This window comes from Ranitomeya variabilis, chromosome 3 (assembly GCF_051348905.1).
Source record: "Ranitomeya variabilis isolate aRanVar5 chromosome 3, aRanVar5.hap1, whole genome shotgun sequence".
NCBI classification, from domain to species: domain Eukaryota; kingdom Metazoa; phylum Chordata; class Amphibia; order Anura; family Dendrobatidae; genus Ranitomeya; species Ranitomeya variabilis.
In genome coordinates, this window is record NC_135234.1 from 544,232,078 (window position 1) to 544,250,438 (window position 18,361).

General features: G+C 40.6%; 1 protein-coding gene across 21 annotated transcripts in view; it reads left to right on the top strand.

The window, feature by feature from the left end:
- Positions 1-18,361, top strand: part of DOCK9 (dedicator of cytokinesis 9) — a 310,144-nt gene that overhangs the window by 144,735 nt on the left and 147,048 nt on the right. For all 21 annotated transcript variants that reach the window (XM_077297092.1, XM_077297094.1, XM_077297097.1 and 18 more), the window contains 4 exons: positions 9,178-9,294; positions 12,653-12,742; positions 14,428-14,510; positions 17,538-17,607. In XM_077297092.1, the coding sequence (XP_077153207.1) occupies positions 9,178-9,294; positions 12,653-12,742; positions 14,428-14,510; positions 17,538-17,607 (360 nt within the window). The remainder of the gene's footprint in view (positions 1-9,177; positions 9,295-12,652; positions 12,743-14,427; positions 14,511-17,537; positions 17,608-18,361) is intronic.

Genomic DNA, 18,361 nt, shown 5'->3' on the forward strand with positions numbered 1-18,361 from the left:
GTCAATAAGCTTACCCAATTTTCCGTGGCAAAATTAGGTGCCTCAGCCTATACTCGGGTCGGCTTATACTCGAGTATATACTGTAGTATAGTTCTTCAGATTCGCTGTGTTGCTTATCCCATGTTTGTCTATGTGCACACGTTTGGGATTTGCCTGTGGAATTTTCTGTTCGGATTCTGCATCTCTTGGCAGAAAATGCAGGTCAAAATCTGCGCGTTTTTTTATGCGGATTTTGTGCTTTTTCCCTTCGGATTTACTGCGGATTCTGTGCAGATTTCATCAGTTTTTACCCCTGCATTTTCCTATAATGGAATGGGTGCAGAAACGCACAAAGAATTGACATGCTCCTTCTTTTAATCCCCTGCGGATTCCATGTGGAATTTTCCACACCATTAGCACAGCATTTTTATTTTCCCATTGATTTACATTGTACAGTAAATCACTTGCGGTTCTGCAGCTTTTCTGCACAGAAAAAACGCCGCAGATCCACAGTAAATCCGCAACGTGTGCACATAGCCTTAGATAGCTCTTAGTGGTCGTAACCATGGATGCCTAAACTGCAATACCCTACATATGAGGTAAACGGCATAACGTATCTGAAGAACTTCACTACATTTCCTATTGTAGGTATTTGTTAATATTATTCCTACTGCAGATTGAGATAGGATCTTGGAGGTGGGAATACCCATTTAAATGCACAAGTTGGAATACTGGTTGCTGTTAGATATGTGCTTGTACTTGTTGCCTGCCCTTTCTAGTGAAGTGCCAATTGGTTTATCATAAAAAGAAAAAAGTTAAACTATAGTTACAGTAGCCATAGTTTTAATTTGCAAGTAAATGGTGTTTCAGGCCTCATTCAGATGTCCGTGTTGCACGTATTCGTTCAATCCATTTTTTTTACAAATACAAACTGCACCAAATATCGTCTATGAATGCTATTCACAAGCTTGTGCAGACTCATGGAGTCCATTTTTTTCTGGTTTCATGGATACAAATGGCCAATAAAAGTCTATGGTTCCTTGAAAAAACACATACATCACACAGATGACATGAGCGGGTTGTCTGTTTTTAACATTGCAAAGGATAGGAGAAGCTGTAATTTATTTCTTGACAAAATCTAATGACACATGGCCCCTTCATTGATGACACACTGATGACACTAGTACCATTTTTTAACATACTTGTTTAAACACTGACATGTGAATGAGGTCTTAAACATTTGTGATAATCTTACTGGAAGTACAGGTGCATGGAGGAAAGGTAATATTATTCTCCCTGCAGTTGTTCATTCCCAGTCATCTGGGTGGTGCGGGGGGCAGTGATCAGTCAGCACTCTATGCATGCAGTAAGTGCTTTTTAATAACTCCTCCTGCACCTTAACTGATATCCTGCTTTGGACAAGCCTGTTAGAGCAGGATGTCAGTCAAGGTGCAAATGGGGTTGATTATATCACTCTCTCTGTATAGGAAAAATAAAATCTCAAAACCCCTGTAACCTCTACTGCATTTTCTTGTTTTAGTGAGGCTCTTTCTTTATAAATATGAAAATGGGTGGGATTTTCCATTAACATCTGCTCCCTATTTAAGTCCCTTGTGCAAAGAGGAAAATGGCTGAAAGAATCCAAGAGGAAGTTTGTTTCTAATTTTGTTCATCTCTTCGCTTTTCGGGTGTGATCCTGCTGTGACCTCTTGATAATAATATGCAGACGACTATATTAAAACAAAACTTAATTGATACAAATGTGTGCGTGTGTGTAATATACACTAAATGTAGATTTATATATACAGTGCTCCGCATTAATGAGTACACCCCAACAGGTGTGTCAAAAAACCTTTAGTTTTCTTTCAGGATCAACATTGTCTGTGGGGTACCATACTACAAAATTTGCCCACGAATGTGGGCCACTGATTGAAAACAAGATTTGTTATTTTGTACACCCAAAAAAGCAATTTTCCTAACAAATGTATTCAAGACCATGTTGCAAAAATTAGTACACCCCAATTAAAGTCTTAAGAGCAAAGATAAAATTTAGACTACAAAATTTTAACTAATGAATTAGTATTATCTTTGGTTGAATTCTTTTTAAACAAATGTCCAGCAGACAGTTAACTATAAGGCCAGTCTCACACGTCCAGATAATTCCGGTACCGGAAAAATCGGTACCGGAGTTATCCATGTCCGTGAGCTCACGTGGCACATCAGTGTGGCACACGTGCGGCAGCCATGTGCCGCCCGTGTGCCAACTGGGTGCCACACGGACCGTGCAGGAGACAGCTCTGCAGTAAGCGCTGTCCCCTGCTTTGGGTGCTGAAGGCGGCCATTCATTCCTTCTTCCCAGCAGCGTTCGCTGGAGAGAAGGAATTAAAATCATTGTTTTTTTGCGGGTGAAATAAAGTTCCCGGTAACCCACCCCCTCCCACCCCCTGTGCGCCCGCCCGCCCGCCCGCCCGCTGGAAATAAAAATACTCACCCAGCTCCCTCGATGCTTCCTCTCAGCGTCGCAGCTTGTCCTGTATGAGCGGTCACGTGGTACCGCTCATTACAGTGATGAATATGCTGCTCCACCCCTATGGGAGGTGGAGCCGCATATTCATCACTGTAATGAGCGGCACCATGTGACCGCTCATACAGGAAGAAGCTGCGGCGCTGAGAGGAAGCATTGAGGGAGCTGGGTATTTTATTTCAAGCGAGCGGGCGCACAGGGGGTGGGAGGGGGTTGGTTACCGGGAACTTTATTTCAACCCCAAAAAAAATAAAAAAAAACAATGATTTTTCATTCCTTCTCTCCAGCGAACGCTGCTGGAGAGAATAAATGAATGGTGGCTTCAGCACCACAAGCTGGGGGGACTGCGCTTACTGTAGCGCTGTCTCCTGCACGGCACACGGACAGCGTCCGTGTGCGGTACGTGTTTTACACGGACCCATTGACTTTAATGGGTCCGTGTGATCCGTGCGCTCCCACGAACACTGACATGTCTCCGTGTTTTTCAAACGGACACACGGTCCGTGGAAAACACGCTGACATGTGCAGAGACACATTGATTTTAATGTGTCTACGTGTGTCAGTGTCTCCGGTACATGAGGAAACTGTCACCACACGTACCGGAGCCACTGACGTGTGAAACCGGCCTAAAAGAGAGTTACTTAACAAAGAAAACTTTTTCCCATTTAATTCTGTCAGCAATCGCACTGGCACCACATGGAAGAGAAATGCCATAAGACCTGAGAAATAAAATATTTTCTTTACACAACAGAGTTGAAGGCTATAAGAAGATCAGCAAAGCTTTACTTATCAGTCAGAATACTGTAGCAAAAGTGGTGAAAATGTTTTAATAAAATGTAACTGCAACCATCTCACAGAGACGTCCTTGATGACCATGAAAGTTAATGATGAGCTTTTGGTGTATTTTTGATGTTGCAGAATTTCTGCACCTATTATTTAAATTAGGTTACTTGTGTTTTTTCATTTGCATTTTTGACACTTCTTTTTTTTTTTATCTGTTTGATGTATCATCTTGTAAATCTGCTTTGTTTTTGATAATTCCTGTTTTTTTTTGCTTTGACAAAAATGTATTGACATACTTAGGTTAGGTTTACATAGTTTTTTTTATGTGTTTTTACCTCTGCGAAAATGCATGTGTTTTTCTTTTACCATGGAATTCCTACACCCTAATGCAAGTCTTTGGGGAAATTCCTCACAGAAAACCCGCAAGGGAAATTGACCTCCTGCACTTTTGAAAAATGCACCACAGGTGAGTTTACGCAGAATTATAAAGAAGCTCAGTGGGCACTAGATTTCTATAACTCCTATGCACTTTGCTAGAAATGTAAGACTGCATTTTTCACGAAGCAAAAACATGTAGCATCAAAAACGCGCAAAAAACGTATCATTTGAAAGTGGCCTCACTCCTAAGCAGTAGTGTCTTCTCATGAGAAGCGTTGAAGAAAATTGACATGAAATTTTATTACAGATAACTAAAGAAAGAGAAAGCTGAATCGGGGTGAGTATTTCCAATGACAAAATATGGCATATACTGCAGAGGAATGGCATGCATGGGGTTTCGCCCATGAGTGAAGCATCTCCAAAAGCCCATGCTCAAAAAACAGCCTACAATTTGCCAGAGCCCATGCTGAAAAATATGAAGACTACTGGGTCTCTTAATACTCTGGAGTGATGAGACGAAGACAAATGTTTTTGTAATTGATTACATCATCATCGCAAATGTGAGGAGTAGAAAGAAAAATCCATGATGCCTACAGTGAAACATGGTGATGGCTGTGGCCTTACGTGGGGCTGTATGAGCGCTGCTGATTTCAGGGAGCTACATTTCATTGATGATATCATGAATTCACAGTTGTACTGCTCTATAGTGAAAGAGAAGATGCTACCATTCCTCTGTGGTCTCGGTAGACGTGTACGTCTCCGACATGACAATGGTTCAACGCACACATCTAAAGTCACTGTTGCACTTCTTTAGACAAACGGGTGAAAGTGACAGGAGTGAAGAGACAAATTGATCATCACTCTTCACTGTTAAAAAATGTTCCATGAAACTTATTCTTGTCCAAGTTTTGGAAATTGTTCTTGTGTTCAGTGAGATAGTAATTAAAATCCTATTTTTCAAAGGGGGGTCTACTGATTTATGCTGTATAGTGTGTATATTATATAGAACCTGGTCTTCTGACTAGTGTTTTCCATTTGCCATGGCCAGGTTCTTTCTAGTCTGCCTCCTTGCCGCCCTATGCATTTTCAAAGTGGCATATTTAAATTATATGCTGTGCTGTGTACATGTGCAAATTAGGCTAATCGTATATTGTCTTAATTGGGCAACAATTAGTAAGAGCATCGGAGGCGGTATTCAAACATTTCCGTTTCTCTGCATTTTTTTTTTTTTTTTTCTTCTGTGCTGAAAAAGTGATGTAAAATGCACTGATTTCAATGTAATTGAAAATTGCAGCAAAACGTTGTGGTTTCACTACAATTCTAGCAGAAAACACCAAGTGGCCTCAACATGTGACTGTGGTTAAAAAGTACATGTGACAGCTGGAAGTGCCCCTTGTTAGCGGAGTAGTTGCTTAGAAAAGGAAGCCTCCAATGCAGATGTGAATACTGCCTAAGGCTATGTATAGGTTACTTGTTGATTACTTGATTATAACCGCTTTTGTTTTCATTTTTGTCATAGGAGAAGTTTTGCCAGAGGTTACATAAATGGAAATTATAATCTGCTATTACAATGCAGTTTTCCATTGTAGCAGCTATCAGAACATTTCCAGGAATTACAATATAAATAAGCAGCTGCCAGGTTTTTCTCCACATGGTTAGAGGTTGTATGAGATTAGAAACATGGGATTTGCGTGTACCAGCTAATAGCATGGCTGCATTAGGTTTTAAACGTTAGATCAGTATAAGTCCACTCCCCCACAATTATTTGTCACTCCCATAGATCTGTACATAGTGACTGCATACATGCCTGACATTCTATACAAGCGCCTCCTCGTCTGCGTGTGTATAGGAGAGGTATTTGACTTAGTAATGATAAGTTATCCCCTGGAATACCCCTTTAAGTGATTGATTTCACTACATGCCTTGTCAAAAACCTTTTCCTTGGCGGCCAACAAAGAGTTAGGGGCCCCATACACAACAAATAGCTGTTGGTCAAACACTAGTTTGGTGGCAGCCATCTCTCTACACAAGACTGCTCACTCTGCCAAGCACTCATGAGTTCTCCTTTACCGGTGGCTTATCTCACCAAAATCAGACATTACAGACTCTTATTTCCTCAAACATCATCTGTCGGGGGAGACGTGGAAGGCCCCTTTCACATCAGACTGTTGGCCAAGCCCACCAATATCTGTAGGTTCAGCTGATGTTCACATAATATATATGCTGGCCCGTAGAGTTTGTCATACAATGGCTATTCCTAGCCTGTCCACAGGATAGGTGATTGATGTCTGATTGTTGGGTCTCTCATCAGTCATTAGAATGGGCCCTCAAATGAACATGCACCGTGATGGGTAATGGGGCTCAGACTTGACATCTTTTTTTACTAGTGTAGTCATATATTTAATTTTTTGAGACACTAGTGTACATCACCAAAGAATAGTTGCATGAAGCTTGAACTCTACCCTTAAGTAAAAGTGGCCGAGTAGTTTGCCATAGACCAATTCTACCTGAATTCGATAAGTCTGGTGCTTGATTGCTTCCCCGTCTGCTGTTGTCCCGCTGGACCTCCACCTCTTCTGTGAAGTACTAATTGTAAACACGCAGCATGTGATAGATATTGCTGGCTCAGCTTTCTTGCTCTGGGACTACTCATTTTGTTGTATTTTCGATATTCTGGCCAAGAGAAATATGTCATTTGTTCAGAGCTCTCCCGCACATTCAGTGTTTGATTTTGTGAATTCAGCACATATCATCCGGAGTTTATTTTTTAATATAGCCACCATTTGGGGAAGGCGATTATAGGAGCTTTGACTTGGTTGCTGACAGATAAAGGATTGATTGGAGATAATGGAGGAATGTAAAAATCACACTAGCTCACACGCACATGCAAGAGATAAAAGAAAGTCTATAGCCGGAGTAGTAATAAGGCTGCTACATGTGACACGGATTGTTCTGCCTGGGTAGTTTCCAAGGAGAGTTTGGTGCCTCGAATGACTCCATGGTGTTCTTCCTGGTGAGTAAAGTGTATAATTAAGAAAAGCTCTTCCAAGTCTTCCTTTTCCCATGAGATGAAGGATGTAGAGGTATTTCTTAATTCCGATAAGAGTGTATGCTGGAAGCTCTGCTTGTTCTCGGTGCATACGTTACATCCACCATGCACAGTATAGAACCGATATCCCAAAAGACAAGGGAACCTATCTTAAGAAGACTGTATTTGGTAGGCTCTGCTCCCTAAATCTCAGGTCTCAAAAAAGCTTTGATAAGAGCACAACTGAGCCTTCAGAGAGATGAACCAGTAGCTCTTTTGACCCTGCAATTAGTCCTCTTGTGTGTTTTGCTGGCGTTAGGCATCAGCATGGATTTATGTAGTTTCTCCAGGCACTGATAAATGACTCTGCTCAAATTTCTAGTTCTGCACAACTTGGTGCCATAGATTACACAATAGAAAGTTGTTCTCCATAAACCGTAATATTGAAGGGTAAAGGTTACATTGCGGAATAAACTGATGGAAGAATGGCCATTGCCTGCGCAGTGTTCATGACCTTGAGCTCTGGCTTTTCTCATAAGTGCTCTCATTACACCATTCACTTGTAGTTTTCAAATTGTTTGGACACGGGGAAGGTTTTTTTTTCCCCATGAAACAGAAATGTTGATCTGGATTGTATGAACTTCTTGACATGGGCCATTCACTTGAGGAATTTAGTTGGCTTTTTCAGATTTGAATGTTGATAGAACTTGGATCATTTTGATAATACTTGGAAGTTACTGTTATCGGTCATTATGGCTTGATGGGTTCCAATTTTTCTGTACATCTCAGCTGTTTGTCTGCCTCATGTGCGTCTTATTCAGTGACTTTGAGTTGGCTATGATGATCTCTATAAGAATAGTGCCCAGTGTGTTAAAGGGACTCTGTCAGCACAGCATGATTGTTCAAACCACGAGGTGGGGCCAATAATTTATATACAACTTCCGACCTGCTCGTTCTCCCGCTATCCCCCTCTTCTATGATTGACAGCTCAGGGTTCATAGAGCCGTACAAGGGAGGAGATAGATGGAAAACAAACAGGTGGGAAGATGTGTTTAAAAATGATTGGCCCTGCCGTGAAGCACCAAACGCCTGTACTTGTTTTGAACAGTCCCTTTAAATACATTATGTTCTACCAGACTAAAATAAAATGTATGCATGCTATTTAATAAGGTTATCTAATGTGTTTGTATGTGTTTTTTGCTGAAACAACAAAAAAAAACATTTTATAACCGTTTTTTTCTGCAGTTGTGTTGTGCTGATTTTTGGTAAGCAAATAGGACAACTTATACATTGCATTTGTTGTTCTACCTGTGGCAAGGTCACCTGCATAGTGTGCTGGTCTATTGGGCATTATTCACACATTGTTATCATTTACAAGCCAAAATCAGCCACTCCTGGTTTGACTGACGTATACTCATGAATTACTGTCCCAATATACTGACTTTTGAGTAAGCCATTACTGTGAGCATAGATGCTTTGGACTACAATGATGTTGGGAATGACAGCACATCAGCAGATTGTCGTATCCATATAATGTAAAACGGACCATTCCGATAAGATTAAGAATTTAAGATCAGTTGTCAGCATGTGTGGTGTCGGCCTGACTGTCCCTCTAATGATCACAGTGTACGTATTGGATTCCAGATCAGGGGCTTATCCCCATTCTCTCCATGGAAATAAACATATAGGAACCTCGGGGATGCAGTTGGGTAACGTTAACTGAATGCTTATGTAGCTGACTGCTATCTAGTAGTTATGGCTGGCTTAATGTCTTGCTTATAGATAATTGTTAAGTAGACCACAGTCATTGTACTGAATGTAAAAACTGTCATCATTGTTTTTACAAGTCAATGAGATATACTGCTGTGAAACCACAAAAATGTGTACTTTTGAAAAGCAATGAATGAGATTTTTTAGAAATTAATGCCTGGTGGGTTTATTGATTTTATGAAGGAGTTTTAACATTCTCCAAACCCGTGTCTTAGTATTTATACGGTAGCCTGATTGCTGCATATTAATTATTGGGTTTGTTTTTAGTAAATCCTAGTATTGTTCATAAATTAATTTTAGAGCATTTTTATATAAGATGTTCCTCTGTTCTTTTTGGAAATTAAAGAATAATTTGACAACTCATTTTCTTGGCGTCAGTGGGGCGTGTCTCTACATGTTATCACACCGTCCGAATAGGAGGGCTAAAAATGTCAGACTCTTTAGAGACCCTCTCTGTAGATAATACAATGATAACACCCTGCTGTTATTCATTAATTTCAAGGGGGTTTAACAAAGGCATGGTACCATACAGAGTAAGGAAAGATGTTTCAGAATTGTATATCATAAACACAAGCCTGTCGGGACGTTGGCGTTTTAGGAAGGGTTGCTCCATGTAGCCTTTGTGCACATTTGTACGGTTAGCAAAATAGCAATCTTAGTAATGGGCTGCTTAACTGTTGCTGGCAGCTAACTTTTGATCTGTTCTCTTTTTCAGGCAAAGCCAAAGCTTATTGAACCCATTGACTATGAGAATGTCATTGTGCAAAAGAAGACGCAAATACTGAATGATGCACTTCGGGAAATGCTCCTTTTTCCATATGATGATTTTCAGGTAATGAGCAGTGCAGTTATAATATATGTATAGTATATTAAGTTATCTTCTCTTGTCAGTGTAAATGTGGATTGATGCAAAAGGACAAGGTTATTGTTGGTGTGACTTCTTCCCATGCTTTCCATGTTATAGTAGAAAAAGCACTTATTGGAGATAGGAGTTGACAACTGACATATATTTCGTCCTAAATTACTGCTCCCAAATTCCTTTTCAGAAGTGGAGAGTGATAGCAGCACACCTTAAACTTTGTTGGGAAGGTGGGCAGCTGTTCAGTTTGCTATTTTAAAGCAACTGTCCACAATGGGACCATATATTTCTCACATATAATCACCCTACCTGGTGCCCTCCATTTACCGCCTGCTGCCTCCCCACTGGGGCCGTTGGGGCATGTCAGCTAGTAATCAGAAGGTCCACATCTCTCTATTGCATAGATATAAAATAAAACAGTCTACAACAAGGAACACAACAAATAGTTGTAATATACAAGTGTCTCTTCTTTTACCTTCTGAAAGTCTGTGCAATCCATTTCCTCGGTGAAAGCTTCCTGCCATTTATTTTTACCCCAGCTATTTGTTTAACATTATAGAGATAACAATCTAAAAAATCGGTGGCCCTAGAAGCAGGAAGCCAGGCCCTCACGAGTACAAAGGTACTGGAAGTCTCTGCATCCGTCCTCGTTTAAAAATAATAGTAACGAAGCACAAGTGCCAGTGGGGATTAGGATGACATTCTGGTGCTATGCTGCGTTCTTGATGCATAAAACATCCCTTTATGTCCTAATTATGATGAGCCGTCTGGGGAATGTATTGGAGGTTACACTAAGGCCGCCTATGACTACGCACAAGCATTTCTAGCAGACAATTCCTGATGGATTCAGGGCATCCAATTTTATGTCCATCTTTTTTCAATTACAAGCAAGAATAAATAAAATTAATGAGTCAATAGGGTTCTTGAATGTGAATTGGAGAGTTGTAAAGCTGTGATGTCAGTATCCAATATACCCTCAATAGTTGTTTGCTTCCTTCTATTCCCCATGGCAAAGACCCTAACATGAAGAGCATGACTAAGTCCATATATTACTGCAAAAGTAAACCACATTATTGACAAATGGATAAAAACATAAAAAAGTACAAGTAACCCATGCTAGTTTAAGAACCAGACAAAAGGAAAAATGGTCAGGACAGTTAGCGGCCCTAGGGATGGCACAATGCCGATGGGCATGCATGAAGGAATGAGGAGTAAGTAAATGAAGTGTATATAAATAAAAAGTAGCTGCAATAGTCAAAGGTGAATGAGACCAGTAATAATTATAAGGCACACGTAGAATATGATTATTACTGGTCTCATTCACTTTTGACTATTACACCTACTTTTTATTTATATACACTTCATTTACTTACTCCTCATTCCTTCATTCATGCCCATCTGCATTGTGCCATCCCTTTGGGCCTCTGTCCTGCCCATTTTTTCTGGTTCTTAACCTTTTATTGATTCCTTGTACTGTACTTTTTTATGTTTTTAGCTATTTTTCAATACCAATGTTTACTTTTGCATTTATATATGGTCTTGGTCATGCTTCTCATGTTCGCGTCATTATGATATGCTGCATGTGACCTGTACTTACTTGTAGTATTAAATCGGTGTTCTTTGCCATGATAGTCTGTATGGAAAGAGTTAGGAAGACCCCATAAACCTAAGATAGTAGACATGAGCAGATAAATTCTTAGGATCCTGGTCTAGTGGCTGTAGTCTCTGACCTCCGGACTGGAACTTGGCGAACCACCGCCTACCTGCCTGATTACCCGTGTGGGTCTGGTCATTGTTGCGGCATGACGTGCCAATCGGAAGATATTGGTGGTGCTGTCATGTAAGAGATGGATTGAAGGCTCATGTCCGGTGTTAGTGGCTGCTGAGCCAGGGGTCTTGTGATTCAGTACGCTCATCTCAGTGTGATAGTCATCTGGGCGAGCCAATGCTCTGGTTCTGCTCACTTTTCTCTTGTGTATGGACACCTCAATATCTGTTCAAAACAGAAATCAGACCTTTGTGATGAGCTACATCGTTCCTCTTCTATATGCCTCACTGTAGTTTTACTATTACCCATAGGCATGCAAAACATTTAGCTAACATATAATTAATGCTTGTCTACAAACTAATTAACAGAAGAATATGTGTTCTAAGCATGATCATATTTTTATTTTGTAGTGCTCAAAGGAGTTGTAACATGAAATAAAACATTATTTAATGAGCATAAAAAAATGTTATCCAACTTCTATAATTCACTTATAAAAGGTGTCCTGACCTGAGGACATCTGCATCCCGGGGCCCTGAAGTTGTATGTTACAGACAATGCATAGGCAGAAAGGGGCTGGCTGAGCTCCTGAAGGAGCCGGCCCCTTCACTGAAGTGCCGACACGAGCTTTGTCCTGTGTCAAGAACTAGCCGAAAGTGAAGTTGTGGGACCCCAGATCGGTGCAGATATCTTCAGATAAGGGCATTTTTTTAATTTAAGTATATTAGTAAATTGTAGAAATTGTTTTTTTATGCACATTTCAGAATGTTTTTTAGAACCTCTCTAATAAGTCGTAGGACCTTCTAAATAAACTAGGTACTTCTGTTTTTGACAGCCATTCATTGATAGCCCTGATGGTGCTGTGAAGCTTATATAGTTGTATCCAGTCTACTCAGTGCTGTGCTGGTTTTCACACTGATACATTGTTGCAGACTACCAGAGAAACATGTACCTTCAGCTGATGTTTCAGCATTACATAGACTGGATATAAATATGTCCTCTTCTGATCTGAGAGCAGGACTAGGTAGGTGCCATAACGCCCAGACAGGAACCTAGCAGTGGTGGATGCTATAGCCATGACTCTGATGTGCTTATAGCAGGAAGCGCAGATCACAGTAGCATTATGGTGCCGCCGTTCACATCCACCACCTCCACTCTATTCTTTCTCCATGGGGACTTCCCAAAAAAGCAGAGTACAGGGCTTCAGCAGGTCCCATAAAGCATGAACGAAGCCGCAGTCGAGTAGCTTTATTCTAATAGGGATAAAAGTTCCCCTTTCTGGTGGTCGGTGGGGGTCTTACCATTAGGATTTGTGACCATTTCTTCCAAGCAAAATACCCCTTTAAACATCACTACAGGTTTCCTTACAAACACCTCTAGCGGTTTTGCAGGCTCAAAACTGACACCAGATCCCCTTTTAATACCTAATTTATTATTGTGTCGTCTTCCAGCACTAGTAATATATACACAGAAGGTCTTCCAAAAGGAGAATATTGACTTTTCATTCTCGTTATGTTCTGTAATGTTTTCTGTGACATATTTTAATGAGTGTTCTCTCTACTCTAGATTGCTACCTTAAGGAGACAGGGTCGATATATATGTTCAACAGTTCCTGATAATGCAGAGAAGGAGGCTCAGAGTCTTTTTGTCACTGAGGTAGGCTTTTAATTGGGATAGTATCAAATGTCACGTGTCCCTTATTTTGCCCTGGTGTCACTGCCTAAGGCTATGTGCACACGTCAGGATTTCTAGCAGAAATTTTCCTGACAAAAACCGGACATTTCTGCCATTAATTCTCATGCGTTTTTTCGCGTTTTTCATGCGTTTTTGTGCGTTTTTTTTCCCAAATGCATAGAATTGCGGGAAAAACGCGGAAAATCCACAAAATTAATGAACATGCTGCTTTTTTTAGCGCGATGTGTTTTTTTTTCGCTGAAAAAAACGCACCATGTGCACAAAACATGCAGAATGCATTTTAAATTATAGGATGCATAATGTATGCGTTTTTAATGAGTTTTTATCGTGAAAAAACGCGAAAAAAACCTGAATGTGTGCACATACCCTTAATTTGCAGTCTGTGAGCGCTGCCCTTTGGGCTGGTGGGCTGAGGCACACATCGTCTTTAAACAAATAAACTGTCTGTGTATATTACATCAGTTTCCCCCAGACATCAGTTTATATGTAGGATGGGTCTGTTTATTTTTTCATTCTACGTTTATAAGGGCAGGACTCGAAGATCTGGGTTTTTTATGAGGACTATCTTAGAATGGCGCCACTTCTGTTTTGACACATGACGTCTACAGTAAAACTGCTCCTTGTCCGCAAACACTTTTCCCCTATTCCAATGCCAAGATTCAAAAGCACCAGTTTCCCTTTGAGGACTTGTCCTTCTTCTGGGCTTTTGTTGCTACACTTGGAATCCAGGACGATCTAAGCGATATGAGAAATAACTAAACCTTCTATTCGAGGAATGTCTCTGCATAAGATGTGATCTCCACTGGCTTATGTCCAGATATAGGAGTGTACTCTAAAATATTTGAGACAATGAACTTATCGTAATTATTTTTCTGGAAAAAATATTTAATTACAAATAAAATGTTAGGTCGAGTGAATGATTTACTGGAAATATTATTTTATTTGTTGAATATTTGAATTTCGACGATTATCAATAAATTGGCTGACTTTTTGGCCTTGTTCATACTTGCAAAATGACCTAAATATTGAAATAATGTTTATCTTCTACAATGTTCTATATAAGGATAAGGATACATATTTTAGATCTATTTTATCTGCACCTCTGACTTCTATGGGGAGTATACTTCCATCTCCCAGCAGCATGTCTAGAAATCTATAAAATGACCAAGGTTCTGTAGTCAGGACCTATATGACAAAATATAGTTTCTGAACAAGCCAGTGTGAGTTAGTTTTTCTAAGCTGTATTAATTAGGTTTTCCCATGACCCCTCTCCTGCTGTTTTGAGGCTCAGGCTTCATAGTGGAAGGTTTCATGTTGATGGACCCCATCTAAAGCTACATTTATTCTGACAGATTTCTGTCTAGTCAGCCCTGATCTAAGATCTAACAAGTCGATCAACGGTTATTTTCACCCAGACCAATACTTGGGGACGAAAGATCATTACTGCGAACCTTTTGACAGCATACATGTGGTATTGTGCATATTGTAGGCTGTTCTGTAATGGCATAGCCAGTGTATAATGCTACATTTCACCTAGAGTGGCCGAAGGTGGAAGAAGTCGGATTTTATGGGATTGCTTTCTCAGCTGAAAACATGTCTTAATTGTACATTCAAAAATAACTTTTTTTTTCTGTTTCACTGTTTAGTGCATCAAAACATACAACTCTGATTGGCATGTTGTCACATATAAATATGAAGAGTACTCCGGAGACTTCCGACAGCTTCCAAGGCAAGTGCTTATAGACTGACAGCTCCTGAGTCCGTGGCTTCTGTGTAATGTGGTGGGTGGCATAGATGTTGTTCTGAGTCCTGAGGGAGTTTTGTATAGTTTAGGCTTCTTTCCCTTGTTCAAGTTGGCAGCAACTGAGACTAACAAATTACAAATCATTAATGAATCACATCCAGGGAATCTCCATTTAGCAAGGTGCGGTGAAGGGAGGTTTCTGAATGTATTAATTTGGTACAGTAATGCTTTTATAGGAGTATTTTATAATGGACAACTTCCCGGCCACTGGATGACCACACTGATGGCAAGTTTCTGAAGGTCCCGTGTAAACGTAGTGGTGCTTGATCATGCGCATTGCCAAACTATTCTTAATTATCGCCAGAGATAGGCAAGCACTGCCCTTGGCTGGTCCTTAGCACTCCCACAAGAATGAATGGGGTTGCATTGAGCATGATTGACCACTACTAGACTGAAAAGAGGCTTTTCAGAGTCCTGTTTCTTGGGATCGGTGGAGATCCTATCGATCGGGTAGTTATCCACTATCTTATAGAGAGGGGATTATGGGATAACTGAGCAAAAGACACATTCATGGTGTATTTCTAGGTCTTCAACCCCTCATTTACTCATTTCCAAGTGAAAAGTGATTGTTAACATAAACTAAGTGTTAATTGTGTGTATGCATAAGCGAACAAAAGAAGAAAATGGGTTCCAAATAGAATAAAAACCACACATTCTGCACATTTTTAGTTTCCTACATCATGACTCCGTATGAAGCTCAACCTGCAGACATCGTTTTCCCTTTTAGATTTTTTTTTTTTATCACCTAGTCATTTCTGCATCCAAATCAGTTACATTGCCTCTAGCTATTACTCATGTCAATGAAGTAAATGTAAAGGCAACTGAAAAAGATTGAGTGCTTGCCCATTGCTACATGGGTGTGATTCCTTAGGGGAGGCCTAGACCGGTGGGGTCCTATTTCAAATTTTGCATAAGAGACCATGGAGACCTGTGCTCCTGCACTAATGATTGGTGGTCATCCTATCCCTGATCAATTATCACCTTTTCTGTGGCTGTTTAATGGGTTATTCTGGTGCTGATACTGGCGCATCCAAAGATACATACTGGGACGCATGCACCTTTCCTAATCTAATGAAGGTATCTGTAGTATTATCCCAATCAGGTAATGAATGGTGCTTGAACAACCTTTCACAGGTTATCTTCTCAAACATTTATGGTATATCCACAGGATGTGCTAAAATTGTCTGCTAGAAGCAGGTCCCAAGTCTAGAACTTGCATCAAGTTTGAGAAAGGGGCCCTGATGATCGAAACATATCAATATCCTGTGGATATTCCCTAAAAGTCCTAGATGGGACAACTCCCAGATCTTGGACATTTTGGTTTCTTTTCTGCGCAAAGTCAGACTTTTTCAGAATGTGTCCTTATATACAGTAGGTGCTTATTTGATGGTTTTATTGTACTTTGCACAAATGGCATTAACCAATGAAATGCCAATAAGATTTTGTTTGATAAGATCAGAATTTACCAGTAATGGATCATTCCTGTAAGTAGTATATTTCCTGTAATTGTGGAATATGGCACTCCTTAGGTATATAGGTTCTCAGATAGGGTCGCAACCGATAAATATTCATGTAGGAGAGAACCGGTACTCTTGAATAGAAAATGTAGAAAAATTATTTAATTGCATGTTCAAATATAGTGTATAAATCATGTGATGTTTCGGCCAAACATAGACAAGTGATACGGAATTACCAAGATAAGATTATAGAAACAGATCTACGTGGATAGCGACCGCCGTCGCGGAGAGATATAGAGTAAGATGTTTCCTGTTTTGACAAGAGTTCTGAGTATGGAATATATTATTACTGGAATGTACTAGATGCCTCCATAGCTAACGTACATGAATTGGTCTTTGGTATGGAAGCTGTCTTAAGAATCTCTTTGTGCAATGCTTCGAGGCGGCAATTAAAGTCTAATCAATGCCAGTCCTCTAGGAAATGTCTCTGCTTCTCCAGAGATGGCTTTGTGCTTTTATCCTATTCTGGCCTTCAAGTCATTGCTTTGTAGCCATAAATATTGCTAAAAGCAGATCTGCTGCATATTTTATATAGTAATTTGTGATAAATTTAGACTTGTTCCTGCTGAGATTCTCATCCCGAGTTTGTCACATCTCATGCAGCTGTTCACACACCTACAACTCTGGAATCACAAATAGTCACACGTCAGTCACATCGTCAAAGGAGCTATCTGGTTCTCAAAAGAGTGACTGCGCTTTTTTATTTTTTATTTTAAACATAACCTTACATACTGATCAGAAGATTTGATTGGTGGAGGCCAGTTGCCAAGATCCTCCTAAAGTACTAAAAAGAAGAGGCAGAAGCATATTTGGAAACACCTGTGCTTTTATTGGGGCGGGCTAAAAGTTTTTTAGAAGATGCGTCTGTATGTACACCCACCAATCAATAAGTTATTCTGCAGATTAAGTGATAGCTTGTCTTAACTAGAGAACCCCTTTAATGCAATGAGTACATGTATGTAAGAAACTGAGTTGGTGCCAAGAAGGCAAGAGTTCAGGGGCAAAATCCTTGCCGAAGTGTTTCCAGCTTTCCAGGAATTGTTTTCGATCAGAGCTGATTACCTGTCTTACGAAACTTGCCAGGAAACTGGGGGTGTTCTAAAGGCATGATGATGATATGACTTTTGATTTTGCCGGTTACGTTGAAAAACAGTAAAAATTTTGTTAAGCATTTGCTAATAAACGACCAGCTCAATATTGTTCCTTCTGATGAGTGCCATTGCTGAGCTCATATCAAGCGTTGCAGCCAGTAAGTGTAACCTAATAGTAAATCCTGTTTATAGCGGATCAGGGAGCATGACCTCCTTTATTTATTTTTTAGTAATTTTCCAGCTATTTCTTATCTGGCCACAGTCGGTGAGAAAGTAACTGATATCTGTGTTTTACAGTTTACTGTACAGCTCTTATGTCAGTATCTGTGCTCTCCTTCTTATAGCAAAGGGACCAAGCCGGAGAAGCTTCCAGTTCATGTGTATGAAGTGGACGAAGATGCAGACAAAGACGAGGTGGGCTTATAATTACACGTCTCATCTACTGTGTTGATGAATATGCCTCTATAGACTCATAGAAACCAGAACTCGGGCTATATTGATTTCCTTCTAAATTTTTCTCACCATTGACTATAATTATTTTCTTTACTCACTTATATAGTGGGGTTCATAATCTAAATTCCTTATCAGTATGTCTTTGGAGTTTAGGAGGAAACCGGAGTATTGAGAGAACATGCAAGCTCCTTGCAAACTTTCTCCTTGGTGGGATTTGAACCCAGGGCCGTGTTAAAGGGAACCCGTCACCCCCCCCCCCCCCCCAGGCGCTTGAAACTAAAAGAGCCACTTTGTGCAGCAGTAAGTAGTAGTTCTGGGTGCTGTAACTGCCGAAATAATCAGTTTTGTAATTTGTCAGAAAATACCTTTTCTTCAGTCAAAGAGGCAGGCCTTTCCCCCCTGCTGCAGATGCCACACAGCCGTCACTCAGATCTTCTTGGCGCCGCCTCCTCACTGCTGTTTTGAAATGATCCGGCGCTGCCCGTCCTCATATGCAGTCTAGCTGACTGAGCCTGTGCGGCCGCCCTGCCTGTGAATCCCAGCCCCGCAATGTGAATAAATCAGAAGACACTGCGGGGCTGGGATTCCCAGGCAGGGCGGCCGCACAGGCGCAGTCACCGAGACTGCATATGAGCACAGAGGATGGGCAGCGCTCACTGCGCCTGCCCAAGGCAGGAGAAAAGAGCGCAGGCGCCGGCTCATTTCAAAACAGCGC